This window comes from Coturnix japonica, chromosome 2 (assembly GCF_054131305.1).
Source record: "Coturnix japonica strain WE chromosome 2, WE-NBRP24, whole genome shotgun sequence".
In the NCBI taxonomy this organism is placed as follows: domain Eukaryota; kingdom Metazoa; phylum Chordata; class Aves; order Galliformes; family Phasianidae; genus Coturnix; species Coturnix japonica.
Window position 1 is genome coordinate 33,254,938 of NC_140664.1, and position 23,520 is coordinate 33,278,457.

At 38.6% G+C, this 23,520-nt stretch overlaps 1 protein-coding gene and 1 long non-coding RNA gene across 5 annotated transcripts in view; both read left to right on the top strand.

Annotated features, from left to right (window-relative positions):
* CA8 (carbonic anhydrase 8 (inactive)) overlaps positions 1-786 on the top strand; it is a 44,141-nt gene extending 43,355 nt beyond the window's left edge. For all 3 annotated transcript variants that reach the window (XR_014942524.1, XM_015855645.3, XM_085537351.1), the window contains one exon: positions 314-786. Coding sequence is in view for 1 of the 3 variants with exons in the window: in XM_085537351.1 (XP_085393477.1) it covers positions 314-352 (39 nt within the window). In the remaining 2 variants the exon portion in view is untranslated. The remainder of the gene's footprint in view (positions 1-313) is intronic.
* A 1,814-nt stretch (positions 787-2,600) lies between these two features.
* Positions 2,601-23,003, top strand: LOC146761762 (uncharacterized). Of its 2 annotated transcripts, XR_014942525.1 has the most exons (5): positions 2,601-2,780; positions 4,580-4,671; positions 18,851-18,999; positions 20,567-20,753; positions 21,609-23,003. It is a non-coding gene; the product is annotated as an uncharacterized LOC146761762 (long non-coding RNA). The 2 variants fall into 2 exon arrangements; XR_014942526.1 differs by lacking the exons at positions 2,601-2,780; positions 4,580-4,671 and adding an exon at positions 17,017-17,156.
* Positions 23,004-23,520: the final 517 nt, after the last annotated feature.

The following is a 23,520-nucleotide window of genomic DNA, read 5'->3' on the forward strand; positions in this document are numbered from 1 at the left end:
TCCACATTAAAAGCAATTACCTGATTGATTCAGAAAGTCAATTGTAAAACTTTCTTTCAAGCTTGCCCCTGTACTTGGCATTTTTTATCGCCATTTCCTCCACTGCTATTAAATCTTCCAGTGCTGGCTTTACCCTAAAGGAGAAGAATCAGGACTATTATGTCCATGAAGTATATACCCTGGAACTGCCCCCACCTGCTGTCCATGAAACCCCTCCTTTTGGTTTTCCCTGTCTCCATGGCTGGACCTAAACATTCTTTCAGACCCACTGTGGAGGAATTTCAGTAACATAATTGTTCCATTCTCTTTACAGAGAGGAGGAAGACAATGCTCCCACAGTGCCCTTGGATGAGAAATGGAAACTTTTGAGGCTGCTGCTTCAGTTGAACCACAAAGCCTGTATTGTTTGTCTTCATCTAATTCAGCCTTGATAGACAGCTGTGACAGTTGTTCTGTCCACACAGTCTGGTAGAATTCTGGGAATGGGGCTGTACATTAAAAGAAGAAAACATTAAATCTTCCAATTTACACTGTTTGCTATTTTTAAATGGTAACTATCATTGCTTATGTAATTTCTTTGCAGTAGCATTCAATAATGCCTGTGATCCAAATAGCACTAATTTTAAGCTTCGTATGAATGTTAATATATGTAGAAATACTCATTGTTTTGAATGTTACATTTAATTTTATTTTGTAGCATCTCTTGTGCTGTCAGTAACCATCTTTTCTGTAGAGGGGAGGTGTGTTCTGTAAAGCCAATAAAACCATTGGTTGTTCACAAAGTAATATACAAACTCAGAATTCATTTTTGGCAGAAATGAACACTTCTCTGGCAAGCCTTTGCACTTAACATGACCTATCAGAATAAAGCTGAATGGCATTTGCATTATTAGGAAACTTATTTGAATAAAAAACAACTTTGAAATAAGGAAAATTAATTGATATTACAGCAAAAAGAGTCATGGAAGTTTACAAAGAAATGTTCGTTTCAGGCAGAAAATTACCAGCCTTTGTTCTCTTGTGAATTATGACAGTTCATTTGTTTCTGCACATGGCTGGGGATGGTGTTCTGAGACCCTTCTCTGCATGTCCCAAGCTGCTGCACAGCTGCCACACATGACACAGCTCTGACAGAGCAAAAAAGAGAGAGGTAGCCCAAGCTTGCTGAATTAGTTCTTAGCTTACAGTTCCTTCGAAACACATAGCGCTGAAAAACACTGTCATGTGGTGGGAAATAGCTGTGGTCTCCATGGCTTTTGGTGCAGTTCATTTTGCTAGCATGTTTCTGGTGAGACCTGTGTGAGTGCAGGAATGTAGAGGCACAGATGGCAAGTTCCAGGCAGGACACAATGGAGATGCAAACAGGTTCACAAAGCAGAGGTTACTCCCTGGGAACAGATCGGTGAGTCATCAATCACAAAGTCATCACCATGCAGTGGTAAATGTAGTTTCACAAGGTATGAACACTCCATTTCCAGAAGGTCTGGTCCTGAATATTAAGTTACAAAGTGTCTGAGTCATATATGTGTATATTAGGGACAACAGAAACAATAGGAGAAACTCATACTCTGCATATGAGCATGGTGGGAGAGAGTGGATGTAGCTCACCAGTTCATGTGGTTATAACTATGTGTACTGCAGGAATGTGTGAAGAGACATGCAGCTACCCTGGGTATTGCAGTAGAAGTATGTAAGTCCATCATGAAGTCATATGTTTATGAGGATTAGTAGAGTTGTCATTGACAAACTGCTCCTTGAGCCTATCGAAACTCATATTTCTTAGAGTTATGTATAAGAATTTTCCTTTCTATCTTCTGCCCAAATTTAAGCAAAGTTCACACACGTTACTAGTCAGAAGGCTCAAGATAGCAGTGTTGACCAAAAATATGCTTTCTCTCTACAATAGCCCAGCATTATGTCATAGTAACAGCTTCAATGGATGCTGCCCCTTCCATCCGCAGGGACTCAGTGGTCCTTATGTGCCCTTTCCAACTTGGAATATTCAGTGATTCTACAACTCCTCAGACAATTGCAAACAATAACTCAACCCCAGAGCCTGGCCTCCTCTATATTTTGCTGTAGGGGAAGGTGAAGTCTCTGCATAAGGACTGCTGTACATAGTACCTGGTCTACAAAGGCTTGGCCAGGTTGTCTGCAGATATTGGCAGTCACCTGATAGTTTGTAGTTGTCAGGTCCAGCTCTGAAATCTCTAAAAAGAAAAAAATTAAGGAAAATACCTGCCAGTTGAGGGCATCTTCCTATCTCCTTACACCATGTAAGGAAAACCCTCCAAAACTGGAGTGAAGTAGACTATGAACCTGGTGGTTCCTGGCGTGTACATCTAACTCATTCAGAAGATCTTTTCCCTTTGCATGTGATGTATTATTAACTACTGGGTATTAACTGAAAGGAACTGTAATACTAATATGGCAAATATTGACGTTATGATGAAATCTGAAATAGTTTATTCTCGGAATAAACATGTTCCTTATCTTGGAGCTGGCTGATATTATTCTGGCTGTGAAATACAGATACATTGCAAAACAAATGATGTAATGTCTCCACCGAAAAATTGAAGTCCATTACTTCCCTTTCCTGTGCTCTCTTCCTGTGTTTGCTGTTCTTTCCTGCATTGCCTTGGACTTTGAAGCCTGACTCATATAAATCCTACTACTGAGGAAATGAGGCTTGTAAACTTGTCTCAGCATTTGTGAATTTTCTTTTTTTTGAAGGCTTGGCTTGAAAAGAAATGAAAAAAAAACAAAAACCAACACCACAGGTAAAAATGCTTAAAAATACTTACAACTGTATTTTGTCTTTAGAACTGTATCTAATTATAACAAATTCATTCCTGAAAGGCGCTCCTAATTACAGAGCCGTCAACCCACATTTGTGGTGGGGTGGGAAGAATTAAATTAGTCTTTCTGGTTTCAGCAGAAATCCACAGGGAGGAATTTGCAGAAAGGGCTCTCTGTGTATTCCTTCGGTTACACTACACCCATGAGAGGCTCTGTGGAGTGTGGCAAGGCTCTGTTACTCTTCAATTAGAGTTCCATATGCCTGCCTTGTGTTAACATTTTTAAGAAATCATAAAAATTGATAAAGGTGTAAATGGTAATGTAAGGCTTTCAATCAGTAATGTCCTTTTCAAGTCTACAGCCACTAAAATTCACCTAATTAGCTTGCTGTCTGCGCTGGAAGTGTTTTTAAAGGTAATTATTAGTGTCAGTGATGCACCATATAATTTTAAAGACTTATTAGATATGTGAATTAGAGGTTTCCAGGGGGAGTGGAGGCTAGAAGAAATTCACAGGTAGCAGTTACAGACTTGATACAGAAAATCATGATATCATACTTAGAAGAAGCTATGTGCCTTGTAGGCAAAAGCTGGCTCTGCAGCCTTCAGGTAAATTTTAGGATAATACAGAGAATCAGAAACCCAGCTTTTGGGAGAAGACAGGTGAGGTGGGGCAGGATGTCCCCATGTGGTTGACCGTCCCATTGCAGATGATGAGCTCTTTGGATTCCTCTGCAGTTTTCTGAAGCTCTGAAGGAGCACTTGGAGAGCTAGAGCTCTTCACTTGTGTTCAGAGCACTTCGACCTGTGGGCTATGGCCACAGGGCTCCTGCTTGATCAGGTCAGCTCTTTGAGATTTGTTCATCCTTCATACAACATCCCTGCCTGCTGAAATGCCAGGCAGCTGGAGAATCATGCACCATTTCTCTTGAGATTGGACCCCATAGAATGTGTTGGAAGTGTTTAAGTGCACATTTATTTATGAAATCGTAGCTATCTGTGTAGCTATGTATGTTAGCACACATCTCTGTGTGTATTCATATCTTTAGAGTACTATATGTAGAAAAACTGTTCTAAAATGAAGGTTAAAATTTCTAAGTAAAGCTAAGAAATATCACTATGAAGACTACAATGAAGACTACATGCCTAGTGTCAGTTCACCACCACTGTACATGTTCAGTTGGTCTTTGTATGATTGGATGTTTTTCCCTTTTCCTGACGTCCGAGTCCTGCTTACTTCTCTTTTCCCTATTATTTGTTATTTAGTCACAGGTCCTTCACACTGGGTGAGGTTCAAGACTTGTTCTAAAGACGTAATCATTAATTTTCTCTTGGGACTTTTCATCTCTTTATTTGAGTGCTTCAAGTGTATTAATGCCTTTTAACTCATTCTTCAAATACCTTCTCTGTCACCCACCTGAGGGACATTTCTCTGATCACACAGTTGCTACCCGTACAGTGCCAGGCATAAGAAGCAGAGCAGTCAGATACTTTAGAGAGGGAGTGACTCTTCATATGGCCCTGTTACACATGTGGCCCTGGTCAATGAGAACTTATGACTTTATCTGCAAAGTGAACTACCCAGCATTGACTCACTAGTCAGGTTACCTCTTCAGCTTCTCCCTGATGAAGTAATGATTTCAACTGCAAGTTTTGTTTTTCAGTGCTGGGTCATTTCTGTGGCTCTTCTGTCCAGTATCTTCAAATCCTTCTCGCTGGTGTTTTTAACATGCTGTGTACAAAGGCAGTCTCAGCTTTTCATTTCTCCTTGTCTTCCCCAGAGCCTGACCTCATCTTGATTCAAAGAGACCCTGCACCTCCCCAGATATCAGGCAAACAACAGGAGATGGGATCTGAGAAAAGGAAATATTAGGTAAACTTTGAAAGAATTTGCCCTATAAAGTATACAATGAGTTACTTAATCCATGAAAAACAAAGAAAAAGCGTAAAGGTAGCAGAGAGCAAAGACAGCATAAAGAAATTCCCTTTAATTTATATCTATAAATTATATATATATAATATATATTATATATATATATTATAAATATTATTATATTTATATCTAGCCGAGATGTGGTTGGAAATATTCCTTCTCTATTCCTATCTTAACTAAACTAAAACTCATTGAAATTGGCACATTCCAGGTGGAACTGGCCCATTTTGGGTGAAAGTGGCCAATTTTAGGTGACAAACAACTGCCAAATCAATGATTAGAAACCACATGCAGCATGCGTTGTTCCCAGAGTCGGCAGTTCTCATGTCCCTCTCCTACCAGCACCAGGAAAATGGTGACACAGAGCAACCCTTATCCCAAATGTCACCTCTTCACCACGTTCCCTGTGGTTTCCTTTTTGTTTCCCCAGGAAAACAATACAGAACTAAATGCACACTCCACCGTTTTGAAAGGTAGAGCACTTGAGAAAGCTGGCGAATCAAGCACATAAGCATTGTTTAAGACAATGGTCTCAATCTTACATAGACAAACTTCTTGCATCCCTTAGGCTTTAATATAAATATACACCATAAACAGTGTTTTCTGAAGTGCCTCTCATGTAAACATCTGACAGTGGAGAGTGTGAAACAGATGAAAGCTCTGATAAGTCAGAGAAACACATAAACATAAAATAATGCTGGAAAATATATGTTTAACCTCATGTTGTGAAGATACTAGATTTCTGCTCTATAGGTCAGCTGGAAGTGAATTTTATTATCTTGAGTGACAATTAGAAAAATGTTTGATCTCTTTACGTGTATAATCTTATGTGTGGCTGAGCAAAAAGAGAAAAATACAAATGAAAGGTAGCAGAAGGATTTATTCATGGCTTAGAAACATGCAGTAATTCACAGAGATAAGGAGATGTTTACTCAAGAGACAAATCAAAAACAAACACAAAAACCCTGAGAGCTGTGTGCTCTTGGCAGCAAAGCCAGTAATGATTATCAAGTGTGTGAGTCTCAGTGTGAAATTGCAGGCTGCCATTTAGCAGATGTGCTGCAGCATTTTGAACCTTCTTGATTTCTTGGTATTATGCATTTTGTCCACCTAAGCTCCATACAGTTCGAAACAGTATCCTAGAAAAGCATGAGGTTAGAGCATTTCACAATGTCCACATTAGGGCCATACCAAATGGCAAATGGACTTGCAGAGCCAAAGAATCTGCTTTCAGCAGAATCTCTGCTATCTGGCCTTTGGATGATGATATGACTGGACAGAATTTTTACAGGTGTCCCATAAAGATGTTTAATTGCACTATATTATCCAGCCACTAGATGTCTTCATGCTATAGAGCCTGAGGCAGGTTTGGTCCCCAGCAGAAAAGGCAGACAAAGAAAATGCGGTATCTGTGGATGTCTCTCTTTGTATCATAATCTGACATCTGTTTTTTTCTGACCTATGCCTCTTGTTCAAGGAAGGAGAAGAGATACTCTGAAACAAACAAACAAACAAACAAACAAACAACAAAAAACAAAAAACAAAACAAAACAAACAAAAAAAAACCCCATATATTTATGAAAGCCGAGTCTGGCTTCTATTAAAAATGGAAAGGAAACAGTAGATTGAGCTATTTTCAGATTGCATCTTCTACAATAAAATTCACATATAAATGCTGGAAATCAAATAAAACTGCCACACCTGAGTTGGCACAGATTCCAGTAAAGCGGGTTACTCAGCTGCACCGGCAGCAGTAGCCTATAGCACAGACAGCATAAGTCTGGCTGCGGAAGTGATGTGAATGTGGATGCCCTTTCTCCCAGCATTTCCTCAGGGTGCAATGGTCTGCTGCCCTTCCCAAGTGCCAGGAATTGTGTAGGGGAAAAAAAAAGAAGCTTTCAGAGCCTTTGTTGTGGCAAATTGTGAAGGTAATGGATCATTTGCAGTGTCCTGTCCTGTACTCCCTGCATTTGAGCTCTGCCTCTTCTTCCAAGGCCTCTGGATGCCTGTGTGGCATTGATTTCTTTTCCTTGCTCCAAGATAAAACCTCCTTTTGCTGCTCCTGGATGCCACCCCCTGCTGCTGTGGTTTCTTTTTCAAATGCGTGTAGTAGTGTGTGGTTGCAGAGCACGACCACTCTATGTGTTCTACTTGATATGTTAGTATTTACAGTATCCTAGAAAGATCTGAGCCCTGTGTTGTGTTCAGACTTTCCTTGCTTCATCATAGCTCTTGGTTAGTTAATCAAGTAACAGTACCTAAATCCAGTTTATCATGAATGAAATTGATATTTCTAATATTAAGGATTCAGTAGCATTTTAGAGTTGATTACCATAATTGTGGTTAGCGTTCCATCACAATTGACTGTGCTTTTAATCACTAAAAGGCTAGCAAGCACTCCGAAGCTCATTTCAGACAGTTTTCATTTGATAAATGCAGAGAATGAATACCCTTTCAAGGTCTTGTATTTACCAGGTGCAGAAACTTTCTTCCACCGTCCTTAACAAATTGTCAAATTCTGTCTCTGTGGTCTATATACAGAGCATTCTTCTGTTTTTAAGTAGAGGTGTATCATGGAGTTATCTCAGTCAATCTATGTCCTTGACAGGGGGGCAGTAGGTCCATGGGCACTCCGACCTCCCCCCCCAAAAAATGGGAAGGGAAAAAGGGAAGGATGTTGTCATATATGCGAGTTGTGCTCTGCAACATTGCTTCTTAATTCACAGAAATCCTGAAATTATTTGGGGGCAGATGAGTTGCCTCAAGAGAACAGATTATATGCATGATCTTGGGGCCACAAGAGTAAGGTGAAGCACTTTGGGGCAGGGTGAGATGGAGCCCTTTGGTCTTCTTTCTCCCTTTTTGTTCCGTGATTAAAATGTGAATCATTAAAGTGCGAGAAATCTCATCAAATATAAAACTTTTGTTACCGAAGACAAAACTTGGAAGGTCAGACTCCGTGGTTATTTCTTGCATTAGCTGTAGGTAATGGAAGGAAATGTATCTCCCTCTTCTGTTCAAAGAAGGAAAAAGGAATATGGATGCTTACATTGGATTTGTGAGCAAAGTGCTGGAAAGTTTACTGCAGGTGAATTTGGAAATATGTATGCACTTGCAGGCTCAGGATGCTTAATAGGCATTCTTGTTTTACCTTTGTATGTATTCCTTTCATGAGCACAATCAATTTTCTTGGAAGAGGCAATTCTACAGCTTAGGATTTTTATTTTGTTGATAGAAGCATTCAAAGTCTGACTGCGGATAATGCAAAATGAATGTCCTTCCTTTCAAAATCACACAGGAAATGCAACTTCTATAGTCATACCTATCATCTATTAGAAAAGAACCAAGCTGCCCAAACCTAAAGATCTTTCACCAGACTGTTCCATGCTGGTACCTGCCAACAAGGCACACTTCCATACATGTAAAGCTTGCTCCAAAATGCATATTGAGCACCTGACTTCCTTTTGAAAGCTGCTGAAAATAATTGTTTCCTGCTAATTTCACAGATGATGCAGATCAAGAATATAAAGAATATTTTCTATTGAATATTGAAATATGAATATATTTTTTCCTTGTAGAAAACACTGAATGGCTGAAAATAAACTGTTTCAAGAAAGGATTTGTGTTTCAATGAATTGACACATTACACATTGACACCGAGCAGTTATACAGTGTGTCCAGGAAAAGAGAAAGCTACGCTTGTTCTGACACCCTGCTCTGCTGTGGCAAGGAAATCACGAATCCATGCTCAACCAGTATCACTCAGACACAGTGACAGTGGAAAACACTAAGGGATGTATGCCCCAAATGGACCTCTGAAAGTTTCCATCATCCTTGGCTGACTGCTGGGAACTTCTCAGGTTTGAAACCTGCAGGATTTGTCAGGAGGCAGATGAGGTTTGGGACGCCTTGCTCCATGCTGGGTCCTCCCATAACACCCTGATCTGGGACACACTGATATCTGCTCCTTGTCCATTTGGGCAGCCTCTGAAGCCCTCACATGATAGGTCTGCTGGTTTCTTTGCTTTGCCCCCAAGGAATGGAAATACAATTTTGAACACGTTTACTATTTTTTTCTGAACCCAAAGGGACTTTTTCTTTCATGTCAGAAAACCCTACTGTACTGAGATTTCAAATTCCAACCAGTTTTAGTTGTGCTGTACAGAACTTTTATTTTGTTTTATTTTACCTATTCAATTTCTCTGTTCATTTATCCTCTAGTGTCTTCCTGGAACAACCCACTTTCTACCTTTGTTTTTTTAAGTAATTGTTTTTATTTCTCTAGTAGAGAGTATTAAAAAAGAGGAGTGCTCTTTGAGAAAGTATTTGGCAGTTGTCTCATAAATGAAGTGAGAGATAATGTGTGGTTACATTTATTGCGCATAAACATCAGAGACTTTGTGATCCTGAATACACCCCTCCTCGTGCTAATCATCCAGTTAGATAAGAGCAGCCTGTTATTTACTTTGATAATCATTTTTCTGTAGAAAGATATCTGTTATGCCCTGGGTAGTTTGCTTTTACAGATATTTATTTATTTATTAATGGTGCTGCTTTCTTGCCCATTTCTGAGAAGAAAGAACCCAGATATGTTCAGTTTTTCTCATACACCTTGGACTAATTTTATCCCACCTATGCTGCCTCTACCCATCACTGATCTCCCCATCACTTGCTTCACTTTCTCACTGTACATGTGGTATGCTGGTGACCAGGCTGGAAGTTTCCCTCCATTTCCATACACTTGTCCCTCTCCTGAGCAGCCAGAAGGAGAGAACAGAACAAAATCAAGGCATAGCCTCTTTTGCACTGAAGTATTCCAGATGATGGTTAAGCTGTGATGGACATCTACTTCCTGGGGCAGAGCTTCCGTCATCCAAAAATGAAGGAGTCACACCTGTAAGAGATCATTTAGAAAAAAAGGCAAGGAGTTAGAAATCTGTCAAGTCTAAATCTGCTCTCAGGAGTTTTTTCAGTTACTAATTTAATGTGATTGTGTGGTATTTTAATCTCCTTAGTCTCTTAAATTGGCTTTCATTAGGTTTTAATGAGATTTTCTTCTCCTCCTCCAGATAGAGTCATCCCATTTTATTGGTACATACCTCCTGTTTGTTTCCAGATGTACAGAGCTACAGTAAAAGTGTATGGAACTCCATGCGTGCAATCCAGACTGCTTTACTAAAGTGACTTGCAATTGCTTACAATTAACCAACTTGAAAGCACAATGGTTTACTCTGTCTTTTTAACCTTCATAACACAGAACTTCATGCAGTACAGCTCTGTCTAGTCCAGAAATGTGTAGTGACTTCCTGCCTAGACTTGAGTTGTGTTTAGTCTGTGTTCTCAGTGTTTTACACTTGTTATTATGCATAGCCACATTGGCATTACGTACAGTATTATGCATGGCTTTATATAGTTTTTTCACTTGTTTTGTTTTTTTCTTTCTTCTTTTTAATTCAGATCTTGTTATTTATTTATTTATTCATTCATCTATTTATTTATTTATTTATTTATTTATTTATTTATTTATTTTCCTCATCAGCTTCTATTTACAGCTTCTATACCTTTTGCTTTCTTCCTCAGTTCATTCTGTCACGTGCCATTTCTAACATCAACAAGACACGTGCAGGCTGTTTCCACAGCATAATATCTTTCTTCCTCTGGATCACTCTGTGGTACAAATCTCACCCAAGTGAGGCATGGGCACATTTCTGATGAATTAGCAAGAGTACAGGCTATGGATACATGCCAGGCTTTATCCCAACTATGGGTAAACAGATGATGTGTATTCGGCATAAAATCAGAACGGGCAGGATGAGCTAAAAACTGATCTGTCAAGACAGATTGAAGTTGTGCTAAAAATTCAAAATATTTGGAACAAATTTGAACTGACAGACTGAAGTTGTTTTAGTGTTTTGTGTCATCTGGCCACGGGGTTTTTGATCTTGTAATAAGTGTCTTAAAATGGGTTTGCCATCTTGTATAACTCTAACCTTAATGTGAGCAAAATAATAAACTTCCTGATATTAAGAAAAGAAAGAATCCTTTGGGTAATTTTACCTGATCCCTGCAAAACCCTGTCAGTAGAATTTCCTTCATTAATCCACAGTGTTCAATAACCTCCCATTATTCTTTAATGGCAAGGTCCTGTGATACAAAATAAAAGCACCTAGAAAAACAATGTTGTTTGGTCAATGTAGAGTCTAGGAATTGCACTCGCTGTCACTCTTTCACTTTGTGCCTTGGCACACCTCTTTGCTCAGACACAGCACTCCTCATCCTGAGTCTCAGTGCTTCCCAAGCCCTCTCCTCCTGGAGGGTATTTAGCCTTCTGCTGACATCATAGACTGGGCAGGGGGCAAGCAGGATTCTTGGCTTGGCTCAGTAGCCCTTGATGCCAGCAGCTGAACACCTACCAGCAGAATAGAAAGAGGAGCTTAGGCAAGTCCTGTTCTTATCAAGGACAGACAGGCACCCAACATCTGGCTGGTTGTCTATAGCTTGGGGTAAATCATCAACCATGGAGAAGAGGCATCTGGGGCTAGTGTTTTCTATGCTGGATAACTGGGTGATTGCCTGTTGTCCCTCAGCTGAGATCTGTGTTTGGCTGTCAACAGGAGGTCACACTTACAGAGAGTTAGCAGTCTCGGCATATCCAGTGTTCAAGTCTCAGCCAAGGACAATATGGAGATCTCAAGCTGCACCAGGGGAGAATCTCAAGTTGTGCCAGGGGAAATTTAGGTTTCAAATTAGCAAGAATTTCTTTTTATAGAGGATGTTCAGCATTGGAATGGGCTGCCCATAGAAGTGATGGATTCCCCATACCTGGAGTTGAAGAGACCTGTGGATGTGGCATTAAGATACATGGTTTAGTAATGGGTGTCTTGTGCACAAGGTTGGTGGTTGAACTTGAATGTCTTTTCCACCTTAAATAATTGTGTGATTCTATCATATGCAGACTAAGAGAGTGCCACCATCATCAGATAATGCAAAACTGAGCAACCTAAGGAAAAATTCCTCAGGTCTCATCAGGGGAGAAGCATGAGCAATGCTGAACTCTGAATTTTATGAGAAAAAACTATCCTTTCTCATTCATATATTTGCAAACTAAATATACCAACAAGACAGCTGAGTGGCAAGATAAGAAGGAAAACAGGAAACAAATGAATAATAATAATAATAATAAAAACAACACACAAAAACCCAGAATCTTTCCTGTCAGAATAATCAGGTGATTGATGTTATGTGGAGTCAAAAAAGTTGCCGACCACTTTAGACCGGGACAAAAGCATCTTTTTCAAGGTATGCTGGGAATGACAGAGATTTTTTACTTTTGAAAACTCATAACATAGTGATCAAATAGGGGATTGATGATGTATGAATGGCATGTGGTTCTGTGTTTCTTGAGAAAGTGTTTATCCTTGTCAAACCACTTTAAAAACCCTTGATCTGATGGTATGTATGTTGTACTGGACCAAAGCACAACACTTTTCTCAGAAAGTGAACAAGTCACTCGTTAGTCTGGTCCTGCTCAGGACCCATCTCGTACATCATGTCTCAGACAAACCATCTGTGAATACCAGATGACCTAGGAGCTATTTATTGTCTGCTATCATGTTTGTGTTATTCTCGTACGCACTTTCTTCTTGCCAGAGCTGTAGTAAGACATTCCAGTACTCCTGGGAGTATACCACATGCATTGCCATTCCTAATAATGCATTTTGACTAAATATTTTTCTACAAACTTAAATGTTCAAACACTCATTAAATACTGAGGTTTCATGTACTACTTATTTATTGTTTTCAGTAAGATTCTGCAAAATGCTATTAATTCTGCCTAACCCTACTACTTCTACTTCTACTCATTTATTTCAAAGAAGAATTGCCGGTACAGCTGAAAATCAATGGGTCCAATGCCACTTGCAGTCAGATCACTTCTGCTTTGAGAGAGAAAGGCTGAACTACCCCAGTGGCACTGTCAGGCCTCTGCACATCTGAAGTTTCATGTTTGAATTAATGGCACTCAGATTTTGAGATGGAAGGACTTTATGACAGCACTTGTTCCTTCCTGGATCACCAAGAGAGGTCATAAAACGGTAGTCAAAATAATGATGCATTCTTCTTGTGATGGGCCCTGCTTGGGTGAAGTCCAGTGGGAACACCTTCAAGCATGATTTGGAGTGTCTGCTCCTGGAGGATGTCAGTCCTTGCCACGCATTTATTAACAGATGGCTATCTGGGGTAGTAGGGCAGGACTTTTCATGTCCAATCAGGAACTGGTGAGCCCTGGGCACTAGGACAGCCCCAGTCCCTGTCACTGGGCATCTCTGTTGATTCATCCAATCTCCTGCTGATTTGATGCTCTTCTTTCCCTGCCTGTCTGCCTGCATAACATGGCTCACCCTGGAGAACAAATTCACCTCCAGCACAATCATCTCTCTGGGACTGAGAGATCTGCATGGCTTAATTTCACAGACCTCATCAGTGTGCCTTGGGAAGACAGCATCTGATTAAGTAGTAACTAATCTCCCTTTGCTATTAGAGTGAGAAGTAATACAGTGGAACATTTTGTACATTACCTGTCTATCTCCCAAAGTTAGAGAATGAAAAAGGAAAAAAAAAAACAAAAAAAAACCCAACAAAAAAACCCCTTCATTTTGGATAGAATAGAAAACCTCCTGATCAGAAAAAGAACAATTTCAGCATGCTCCTCAGACAATCGTGCACTAGCCAGTTCTGAATTAATATCATTTCACACTAATTTCATAGCTCTTTTTTCATTCTTCATTCACATAATTAATCTGTAATGGACACTGCCCTTCCCCAGCTCCCAGCCCTGCTGCCAAGCACTGCTAGCTGTTTTCCACTTCCTCAGATGGTGTGCCCAGAAAAATGGAGACAGGTGAGGGAACCTCACCTTGCTGCTTCCAAATGGTCATTTGGCCCCTTCTACTAAACTTGGTTTGTACATCCTATTGGGAAGCTGCTTCTGTAATCCTTATGTTGCCCTGTTTACACTAAATGCAGAGAGCCAGAAATGTTTTCTTGTCTGAGTTAGCTCCCACCTAGAGTGGAGTTTTGCCTACAGGGCCTCCATGAATGACAGCACTTCACTGAGCACAGCTGCTGTTTCCCAGGGGAATGGGGTTAAAAGGAACCAGAAGAACAACTACGCAACTTGTCTTCTTTTCCATAAAAACTTTAAGAGTTATGCTCCTTGATTTGAGATGGTCAGACAGTCTGGCAGCATGCAGGCTCGGAGCTGTGGTATGACAGTGCCATCAGCTGTTCCGAGGCCAAATAGCAGATAACCACGAGCTGATATCTCCTGTCTGGCAGCCTGGTGGCTAGGGGTCCCCTGTCCCTCCTGGCTGGTTCCTGGGAATCCCCTTTATAAAGCCAGATGGGCCTACAAGACAGAGAGGCAAATCCAGTACACCAGCGCAGGAACTGGAGAATCAGTTCTCTACGAATCAAACTGATGTTTCCAAATGTTGCCAGCAGAGGATGTACCAAGCACATGTTTTGTTGGATCAACATATAAACAGATCCGATAGCCGAATTTACCAGCAGAGGTAGTGTAACTTCTGTACAGACACAAGAAATTACAGTGTAAACAGCAATTCATGAAAAGAAATAATACACAGAAGGAGACAAGGAAGTTATGTGCTGTTTTCCTCTGATATACTTACCCACTGGCTCTTGACTTATTAACATATTAAATGGTAAATATATTTCTGATTTCTTCAGTGCATCACTAGTACCAGAAATATCTACGTTAGGCCACTTCCAGTATTTAATGCAGTCTCTTGCAAAGACAGCAGCCATTTTGATGGCTGAATATTTTTCATTGCAGTAATTCATCTTCTAGATCTGGGGTAGTCAGCAATTTAGGAACTGGGCAGAGTAAAAAGTGTTCAAGAGACAAGGGTTACCAGGCTGAGGGACTGACTCAGAAGCCATTTGAAAAATGGTTGCTGTAAAAAGGAGTGGTAGGAGCATCAACTGTAGATAACTAGACAGCATTTAAAACTGGTGCTTTAGAGAAAATTCTGTAATTTTCTCAACAAGAAATGTCAAAGCCTACCTAATGGTTACATACTTTATCAGCAAGAAAGTATAAATTTTTAACTGAAAAACCCCAACCCCTGGCAGATTTTCTCACAGCTTTTCCTTTCCTCCATATTATAGGCATTAAATATTTCTAGGAAGCCACAAGAATATTCCAAATATGAATTCTGAAAGTGCATAATATAAAGAAATATTTGGAAACAAGTATTCTGCACTAGTTCTGTTTTCAGATTTCATTAATGGTCTCTCTCTGACCATCCAGCGTCTGGCTCGGTGGCGAACCACCCTCTCCAGTGGAACAGGATCAAGCCTTTAAACATTTATATTCAAATGAATTATTTGTCATAGCCTACTGAAATGAAAACAACTTTTAACAGGCATTTTATCTTCTGTGCATAAACTGAATTATGTGGTTGTGACTCCTTCCTAGAACTGACTGTGACTAGTTAGCTCATGTTTATGTCTCAGTGTTCGTTTAGTCACAAAAGTCTCGTCTAGAAGGAGTTATTAAATTTCTGAAACAACTTGTTTACTCAGTACGTGTTCTTTCTGTATTATGATAAACAAACATAAAATTAGATGGACTGATGAAATAGTCAGTAGTTTATGTTGAAGTCTGCAGAGAAGAGTTATTCTGGATATATAGGAAATTGCAGTTACTGTACATTTGAATGGGCATGTCAGTATAAATATTAGCAGAATAATTTTGACCCAATTACATTCCTCACAACATCTAGAATTGCTGTAGTAAAAAGCAAAGGATGAAAAGATTCATCTTCATTATTGTAAAGACAGCCAGGTTCTTTCAACTGGCAGCGTATTAGGGTTCAGTTTAAAACAATCATACATTTTTCCAGTTATTGGTAATATCACTAGTGGCCTAATTCTGTCACTTTGTGCTCAGTCTGCAAGTGGTAGGAAGCTTGCATGTTGCAGAAAATGTAATTCTTGAGCAGGCAATTATAAAATGAGTGTTTTTGTTACTTCATAATGGCAAAAAGTATTTAACTATCATACTTTTGTCTTCTAATGGTCATCTTTAAGTATCTATCCATGGCTGTGGAGCTCCTAACAGACCCTTAACTCAGAGGGTCCTGCATTCAGAGCAACACAGTGCAGCAGTGAGCATAGCTGGGGAGGTCTGCAGGCCCCTCTCTGTCCTACTCCCTGTACCTGCACCCAAAGAAGAATCTAGTTTATTATACTCAGGATCATTTGGGGCACATCTCTTTTGCCCTTTCATTAGCATGGCATCCACAGTGAGCTGTCATCACTTGTACAAATAGTGGGCAGATAAATTCCTGGAGAGTGAAATAGTGCGATGCCGAAGAAACTCCATCACTCAGGTAAAGAGTGGCAGTCAGAGCTGGTTAAGACAGCTTTTCATCCTGGCAGCACTTTTGCGTGATAGTTTACACATTCGCTCTGAAGACCTTATTTCATTTACAGCTATGATGTCAGAACCCAAAAAGAATTTTTGATTGGCTTGCTATGGGGGATTTCAGTTCTATTTCACATGGTATTCTCTTCTGCAGTGGACAGATGTGAAACCAGTTTCTTCTGTGCAACTTCATTCAAAACCTCACTGTCATCACCAGCACTTCTGAGACTTCTCAGAAAAGGAAGCTGACATGAAACTGTCCAGTTACACGTGTTTTAATGCATCTCTCAGCTAACTCTATGACCCAAGTGAGAAATGTGCTAGAATATGCAAGGACACCATGTGGATTTATGCTGTTTGCTTGAGGACTCTGAAATCATAAACCAATGGATGGATTACAGTGAGATAAATGCAGTGTTTTCTCCTGCCAAATTAAAATCTGTCCCAATATTTTTCATTGCATCAGTTAATTGAAAGCAGCTTCCATTTTGCTCAACCCAGCCATATGAAAATTTAAAAGATAAGCCACGTTTCTTCATTTGAATACACTGTCAAATGTATTTGAAAGTAAAATGCTCAATCACAATAATGTTAAGTGTACTCCTTATGTTTGTGGGTTTGAAATGCTAAACCCAGTAATACTCCTTTAAAACTGTGCCAATCTTGTTTCACTTGAAGTCAGTAGGAATATGGCCAGTGACATACGTGAAAGCAAAGATGTCACCTATAAATTACCTTCAGCATAATATTTTTTTGTTGCACATTGCTGCCATATTTTGATATTTTAAAACAATAGTGATGAACTGGAATGCGCTATGTTTTGTTTTCTGAAGCAGTTGCCTTTGTCCAATATGTGAGCCCCGACCCCAGTCCTGCAGGCATATACTCACAAGGAGAATTGCAAAGCAGGAATACTGTTTGCTGTCTTCAACATGTCTGGGCACAGCCCTCCAGCCCACCTACACAAAGTTAATAGGTATGCAAAGATTTTATGAAGAACTGTATTTTAACAGTTTGTTAAGAAATTGAAGACGCGCTTTTCTATTATGATCTTTAGTATTTTGATTGAATTTTTCAAAAGGAGGGAAAAAGGAAGTTTTAAACACTATAGCCAAATTCTAGCTAAATTGATTCAGTAAACTCTTTCTTAATGTTTACAAAATAGTAATACACTAAGTAAGCAGATGGGAGATGGGCCAGTTACATTCACCCTTACATAAAGAATTGCTCATTCCATATTTGATTCTTTTGATGAATGGTTGACTCAGTTTATGGAAGATATTTTCTGCATTTGGATCATTTGCTCTGTGAAGTAGGCTTTGAGAGCTTTTGAACAATAACACCTCCAGAACACTAATATAAGTTGTCTCTGTGGAATTTTTTCTACAGCAGGGTGTGCATTTGCAAGTTCAGCCTGAAGCGTATTAGAAGTGTATTATTATGTCTTTCTGTGAATTATATGTATGTCTTAATAATTCTATCTCACTTTGGATGGATAGTGATGGATTTTTTTTATTTATCTGGAGAAGATGGAGTTTGGGGTACAATCTAGTGGTTTAATAATTGCCAAGTCACCATAAAGACATTACTCTATTTAATGTGCACAATCTTACATTCAATCAACTGATGATACAAGCCAAGCAGAACTAATCAAAATATTGAAAGTGGGTGCTTGCTGCCAGCATCTATCTCCCATATACTAGACGAGCTATTTACAAACCTAGAATGTGAGCTGCTTAACTGTGAGTGAGCTGCATTTTTAAAATAAAATGTAGCTAAAATTAAATAAAAGTTTTCACTAAGATGAGCTGGGGAGTTACAGATTGGCTACTGATCAGGTTTTCAGTGGAATACCATTCACCAGAGATAATTTCTTCCCTGCATTCTGCCCATTTGTTGAAGACCAACAAATGGATGTTTTCACTGGATTTCCCAGAATCTTAGAAAGCCGTTGAAAATATTGGCCAGAGTTCATCAGTTTCTCCACATAGCAACCTATATCTAAAGTTTCCTAACAAATGTTCGTAGAGCCTGCTGTCATTTGCCTGATGTTCCAGACCCAGTTTCTGTGAGCTGATGTAGATCTATTCAGCTAATTCCTCCAAACCAGTGGTGGAGACTGTCTGTTTAGGCAATCTCATTTGAGAACACAAACAGAAATGCATTTATTTTGGGGATATCATCAGGAGAAGAAGGCAAATATAAAGGAAGCCTGTTTGTTAGTGAAAGTAAAAAACTAAAAGAAAGATCTGTAAATCTGTATTTCTTCAAGTGACAATCTATGGCCTTTTTATTTTAGGCACCCACCTACTGGTCCCTGTATTTGTGACCTCCTGTGGGAGTCACCCTTGGCAGATGTGCCTGCAGGACAGGAGCTCAGGGTACCCAGCAACCTTAGAGCTGCTGTGTAGACTGTGTCCACCTGTCTTGGTTTGATGTCTTGCTACTCATCAAGTCACGTATAAAACAAAAAAGTAGAAACGAATAGTATTAGCCTGGTATTTTGGGCCTGCTGCAGTACACAGCAGCTAAGAGCCTCATAGTTATTTATGAGTCTGAAACACCAGCACAAACACCATTGTCTGCAGTTCAGATGCATGGAACTGGGGTGCCAGAGTGCTGAGAGACCTTTATGAGATCACAAATAACCAAGCTTTCTCAAATCTGTAGTTTTCTGAAACATGTGGATGCCTGCTTGTACACACGTGAGAGAAGTTCTGCTACTTCATTAAAGGAAATACCTTCCTTTGGGCTCTGAAAGCAGTGGCTGCTTGTTCACCTTCTCAGAAGGAAAAACAAATCCAACCTGAATACAAGAGGTAGATTTTTATAGTTACTGAAGCTTCTCTCTGTCATTTGTATAGTCCTTACAGAAGATTTCAGCCAAGATCATTTCCAGACAATGTATTATTCTTTCACGGTCGCTTATTTGTTAAGTACTCAGCTATGTAACAAGACTATTTATTTACCTTTTTATTATCTTCTTACATATATGACAGTAAATGTGAAAAAGAAAATAAGGAGGTACTTTTGTGATTTCTTGATTATTTGGTAGGAAATTTTCCTTCAAGAAGTAAATAGAAAAGCTTTATTTAAATTCTGTCCCGAGAAATTTAAGCAACTTCCAAGTACAAGTTAATTAATAACTATCCTTTAGATGAATAGATGCCAAAATATAGTCCTAATTTTATCTTGATTTCTTAACAATAATAATAGATGTTACTGGTGTCACAGCAGATGATCTGGTTATTCATCAGACCTATAAGGTTACACAGTATGTTTATTTATTATGAGCTTAAATAGTAGCCCCCTACTTTGGTGAAATAGTGCCTCAAGCTTTATTTTGCAGTGATATCTACTGGGATGAATACTTCCCTAATGCCATACTCTCCTCTGAAGCCATTCTACATAGCCAGAAGAAACTGAGATATGTTTTTAGTATTTCCTTTCTCTCAGTTCATCTACTTATTTCTGTAGAGTGTAAGAAAACCATAGGCTTCTAAGAGGTCTAATGAGTGTTTTGTAAGCACCTATCACTTCTCAGTACATGATGGCAACCTGTCATCTTCCTTTACAGCTGCTGCATACTGAATCAAGAAAGTAAATAAAAATTAGCCACATGTCCTGTTCATCCAGTCCTTAAGTATCAGTTTCATACCCTCTTAAGCTTTCAGCATTCTTCTGTGCTGGATTAGACATCCTGAAATTGTTGACTTTCCTATTTATTTATTTATTTATTTATTTATTTATTTATTTAGTGTGGTTTAACGCTGGTTTAGATTTCTGTGCAGTAATTGCCAGTCAAAAGCATTTACAGATTTAATGAATCGCAAAAGTTGGAAAATAACTGGGAAATCATCTAGTCCAACCATCCACCTACCACCAGTATTGCCCACTAAACCATGTTCCTTCTTATCACATTACAGAATCACAGAATCATCAAGGTTGGAAAAGGCTGGAAATGTGTTAATTCGGTTAGATAAAAAAATAGATATTTTGATTATAAAGTGAATGTTCAACATAGATATTAAAAAGAATGCTTCGTAATCTAGTATTATGTACTTCAGTGGTAAATTGTAATTCACAGACTCTGTGATATCTACAAAAGTATTGGTCTTAGCTTTAAAATCTTCTGAGTGCTTAAGTATGGAATCTAGTATTGAGTTATAATTTTATCCAGAATATGTTCTCTAATAAAAATTTATTTTAAATATGCCTTTGGTGATAAGAGTTAGAAAATAGCTTTTATCTGTATAAAAAAATATGTCAGGGAAATAGATGATGGGATAGAAATGCAGCAGTATTCCAATACCTCTACATATTTTTGACTCAATAGAACTTTGTACAATTTATACATGAATCTTATTTGTTTATTATTATAACCAGAAATAGGCTACATAAAGGAGGAATTTCATCTGCACTGGATGACCATTGTGGTGACTGGTACTCTGAAATTCATTGTTCCTATGCTGGGGAAACCAGGACAGTTTGTGGGCTCCTAGAAGTGTGTGATCCCAGTCTGTGTCCTAAGTTCAGCTAAGTCAGCAAAGCTGGAGACAATGGCATGTGAACTGTGATTGACCTATGTCATGCACTGGCTTGGTTAGAAGGAGATACTCACCTGCATGTGTGCTCTTCTTTTGACTGTAGTTAAAGTTCTCAATGCAAGCTCATTAATATTTTATTTGGATTAAAATGTATTTAAGATTGCATCAGATTTTAAATCTAAGTAAGTTCATCTGCTTGAGTGAGCAAAAAAATAAATTCTTGCTGTTGTGTGTCAGCTTTCTTTAACTAATTCATAGCAAACATTTAAAGCCATATGAACAATATTTTCTGATCTATTTTGATCTATTATGTTTATATTTACCATCCACTCAATTAATTGCTATTTCTTCATAGCCAGCAATAAATATTGCATTACTTAAAGGATGACCTGTAATGAATATTGAACAGGTGATCTGGACAGTCTCAGCTGAGACTTTTAGTGGGAGAAAATGAATTCTTGCTAGGAAGGACAAACATAGAGTCATGAATAAGTATTTACCTAAGCATAATAAAAGCCATGCAGATATTTTTAGGTGAGAAAAGTAAAGAAGGAATCCAAAATATGTTGTCACAATAAATCTATTCTTCTCATCTGCTCCTGGTTTAACATTTTCTCTTGACAGATTAAGAGAGATGTGTAGCATATGGATTGCTCTGCTATGAATTATTGCATGTGGTATTCAGGCCTAAAGTGCATAACTCTTTTTAAAATGATCTACAATGGAAAATTGTTAATAAATTTTTCCTGCTCAGATCAATGCTAGCATTAGTGACAGGAAAATCGATTTAAGATTCAGCTAGACTGGAATTTTCTTGAAATTCATAAATGTGTGTTTAATTTTATTCATTTAAGTCTTCTACTTTTTTTCTGATGCTCCAGGTTATAATTCACACCAAAAAGAAAAGAAAGAACAAAAAAGAAAAAGAAGGTACCAAAAGTTACAGAACCCATCCCCAACCCATCAAGAATGGTTTATCACATTCTGTTTATGGCTAAAACTGCACTGAAATGTATTTTCAATTAGACACAGATGCACACTGACAACAGTATGATGACAATTCAATTACCATAATACATTCAGCATAGACTATACTTGTGAATTTGTGACACGTACTTTTTTTTTTCTTTAAAAAAAAAAAAACCCTGCTGAGAGGTTCCATAACTCTAAACAGTGTTTACCCAAGGTCCTGAAGAGCATTTTACTGGTGATTTTAAACACAGTGAGTGAAATCCAGGCCTTGTGAAGTAAATGCAACTTTTACTATATAGGTTATAGGACTAATATTTACATATTCTGATTCTCTCAGTAGATTGTAAAGCAACACTTTAATATCATGTGAGATAATTGAGTAATGTCACTAACACAACTGAGGGAGTCCTTTCTACCTTTCACATTAATACTTTAATTCTTCGTCTCAAAAATCTATTCAACAGGGATGTGGCCTTCTGTCCCATATCAAACAATCTTGAATGACTGCAAAAAAAAGATGAAGTTGGGTTTTTATTTGAACTCTCATTGACATCTTGTCTTTCAGCATTACCCTTTCATTTTGCTAATTTCTGAATTCCACTTCATGTTTATTTTAAGCTGAAAACTAATAATATCTGTTGAGTGGGAGGTTGGAGCTATGTTACAAGAATTTTTCAAGCAAAGACTATATTTAAAATGAAGTATCTATAATTCAGCTGAAGAGAATGAATTTCATAGCTTTGAAAAAAATCCTTTTCTGATATGATTCATGCGTTTGATGGCAATTACAGTTGTCAAATATACTTGCGGCAGATATGGGCATATACCTAAATCTATTTGCCAGTTAACCTTATAATTAATATCTTCCCATTTGCATCTGCAGTATTTTTAATATTTTCAAGCAAAATTTTTAAAATGCTATTTTGTTGATACAGACTGGGTTTAAAAAACTATGATCAAAAATCAGGGTAGACCTGAAAGTATATGTTGCTGGACCACATAATTTTTTATCTGATTAGAACAAATTGTCTTACTTCACAGACACAGAACCCATAAATACTCATGTGTCTAGAAGCACCTGATTACTGCGAATAACACAGTTTCACTGCAGAAGTGAAATATGTAACAGCTCCTTCTGAGCATCCAGACCAGATGAAAAAGAACAAAAGGATGCATACATAGGCATTTGTTTGAATACAAGCTGACAATGCATATAGAATGTTTTTTTGGAAAACCTTAGCTACAGAAATGCCTCTAGCTGAGTAGGGAAAACGTTATGTGAATAAAAATTTTTATGTACACGAGTTGCTCTGAGACTAATATCTGCTATTTATTTCCGTGGAAACCACAACAGGCACAAAAAACACAATAACACTATTTAATATATCAAACTCTCAGCCACATAACACATAGTCACCACCATTAAGTATGCAGTTTTGCTATCGGTAAACAAGAACCTGCACACTGCACATTTAAAAATATGTAACAACAGAAGTTACCCACTGTTTCACAGCTGCTATGATAGTGTCATTGCTGAAATGCACCACCCACTGCCTCTCTGTGCTCACATCCACTGTTTGGTCTCCATAGACATCTCCATATGCATCAATGGGTATCAGTAAGTGCAATGTTTTCCACGTTGAGAAATTCAGTGACGTTCCATCGCTTCATATGCTCTTCCTTGTCAGATGCCGTTGTGTCAGACTGCCCCTCTGCTGCCATCTGTCACAGAGCAACAACATGTAATGGAGTACTGTCAGGAAGGTTCAGCCTCTACTGCTGTACCATCAACATCCACCTCTGGTTTTATGGGCCAATATA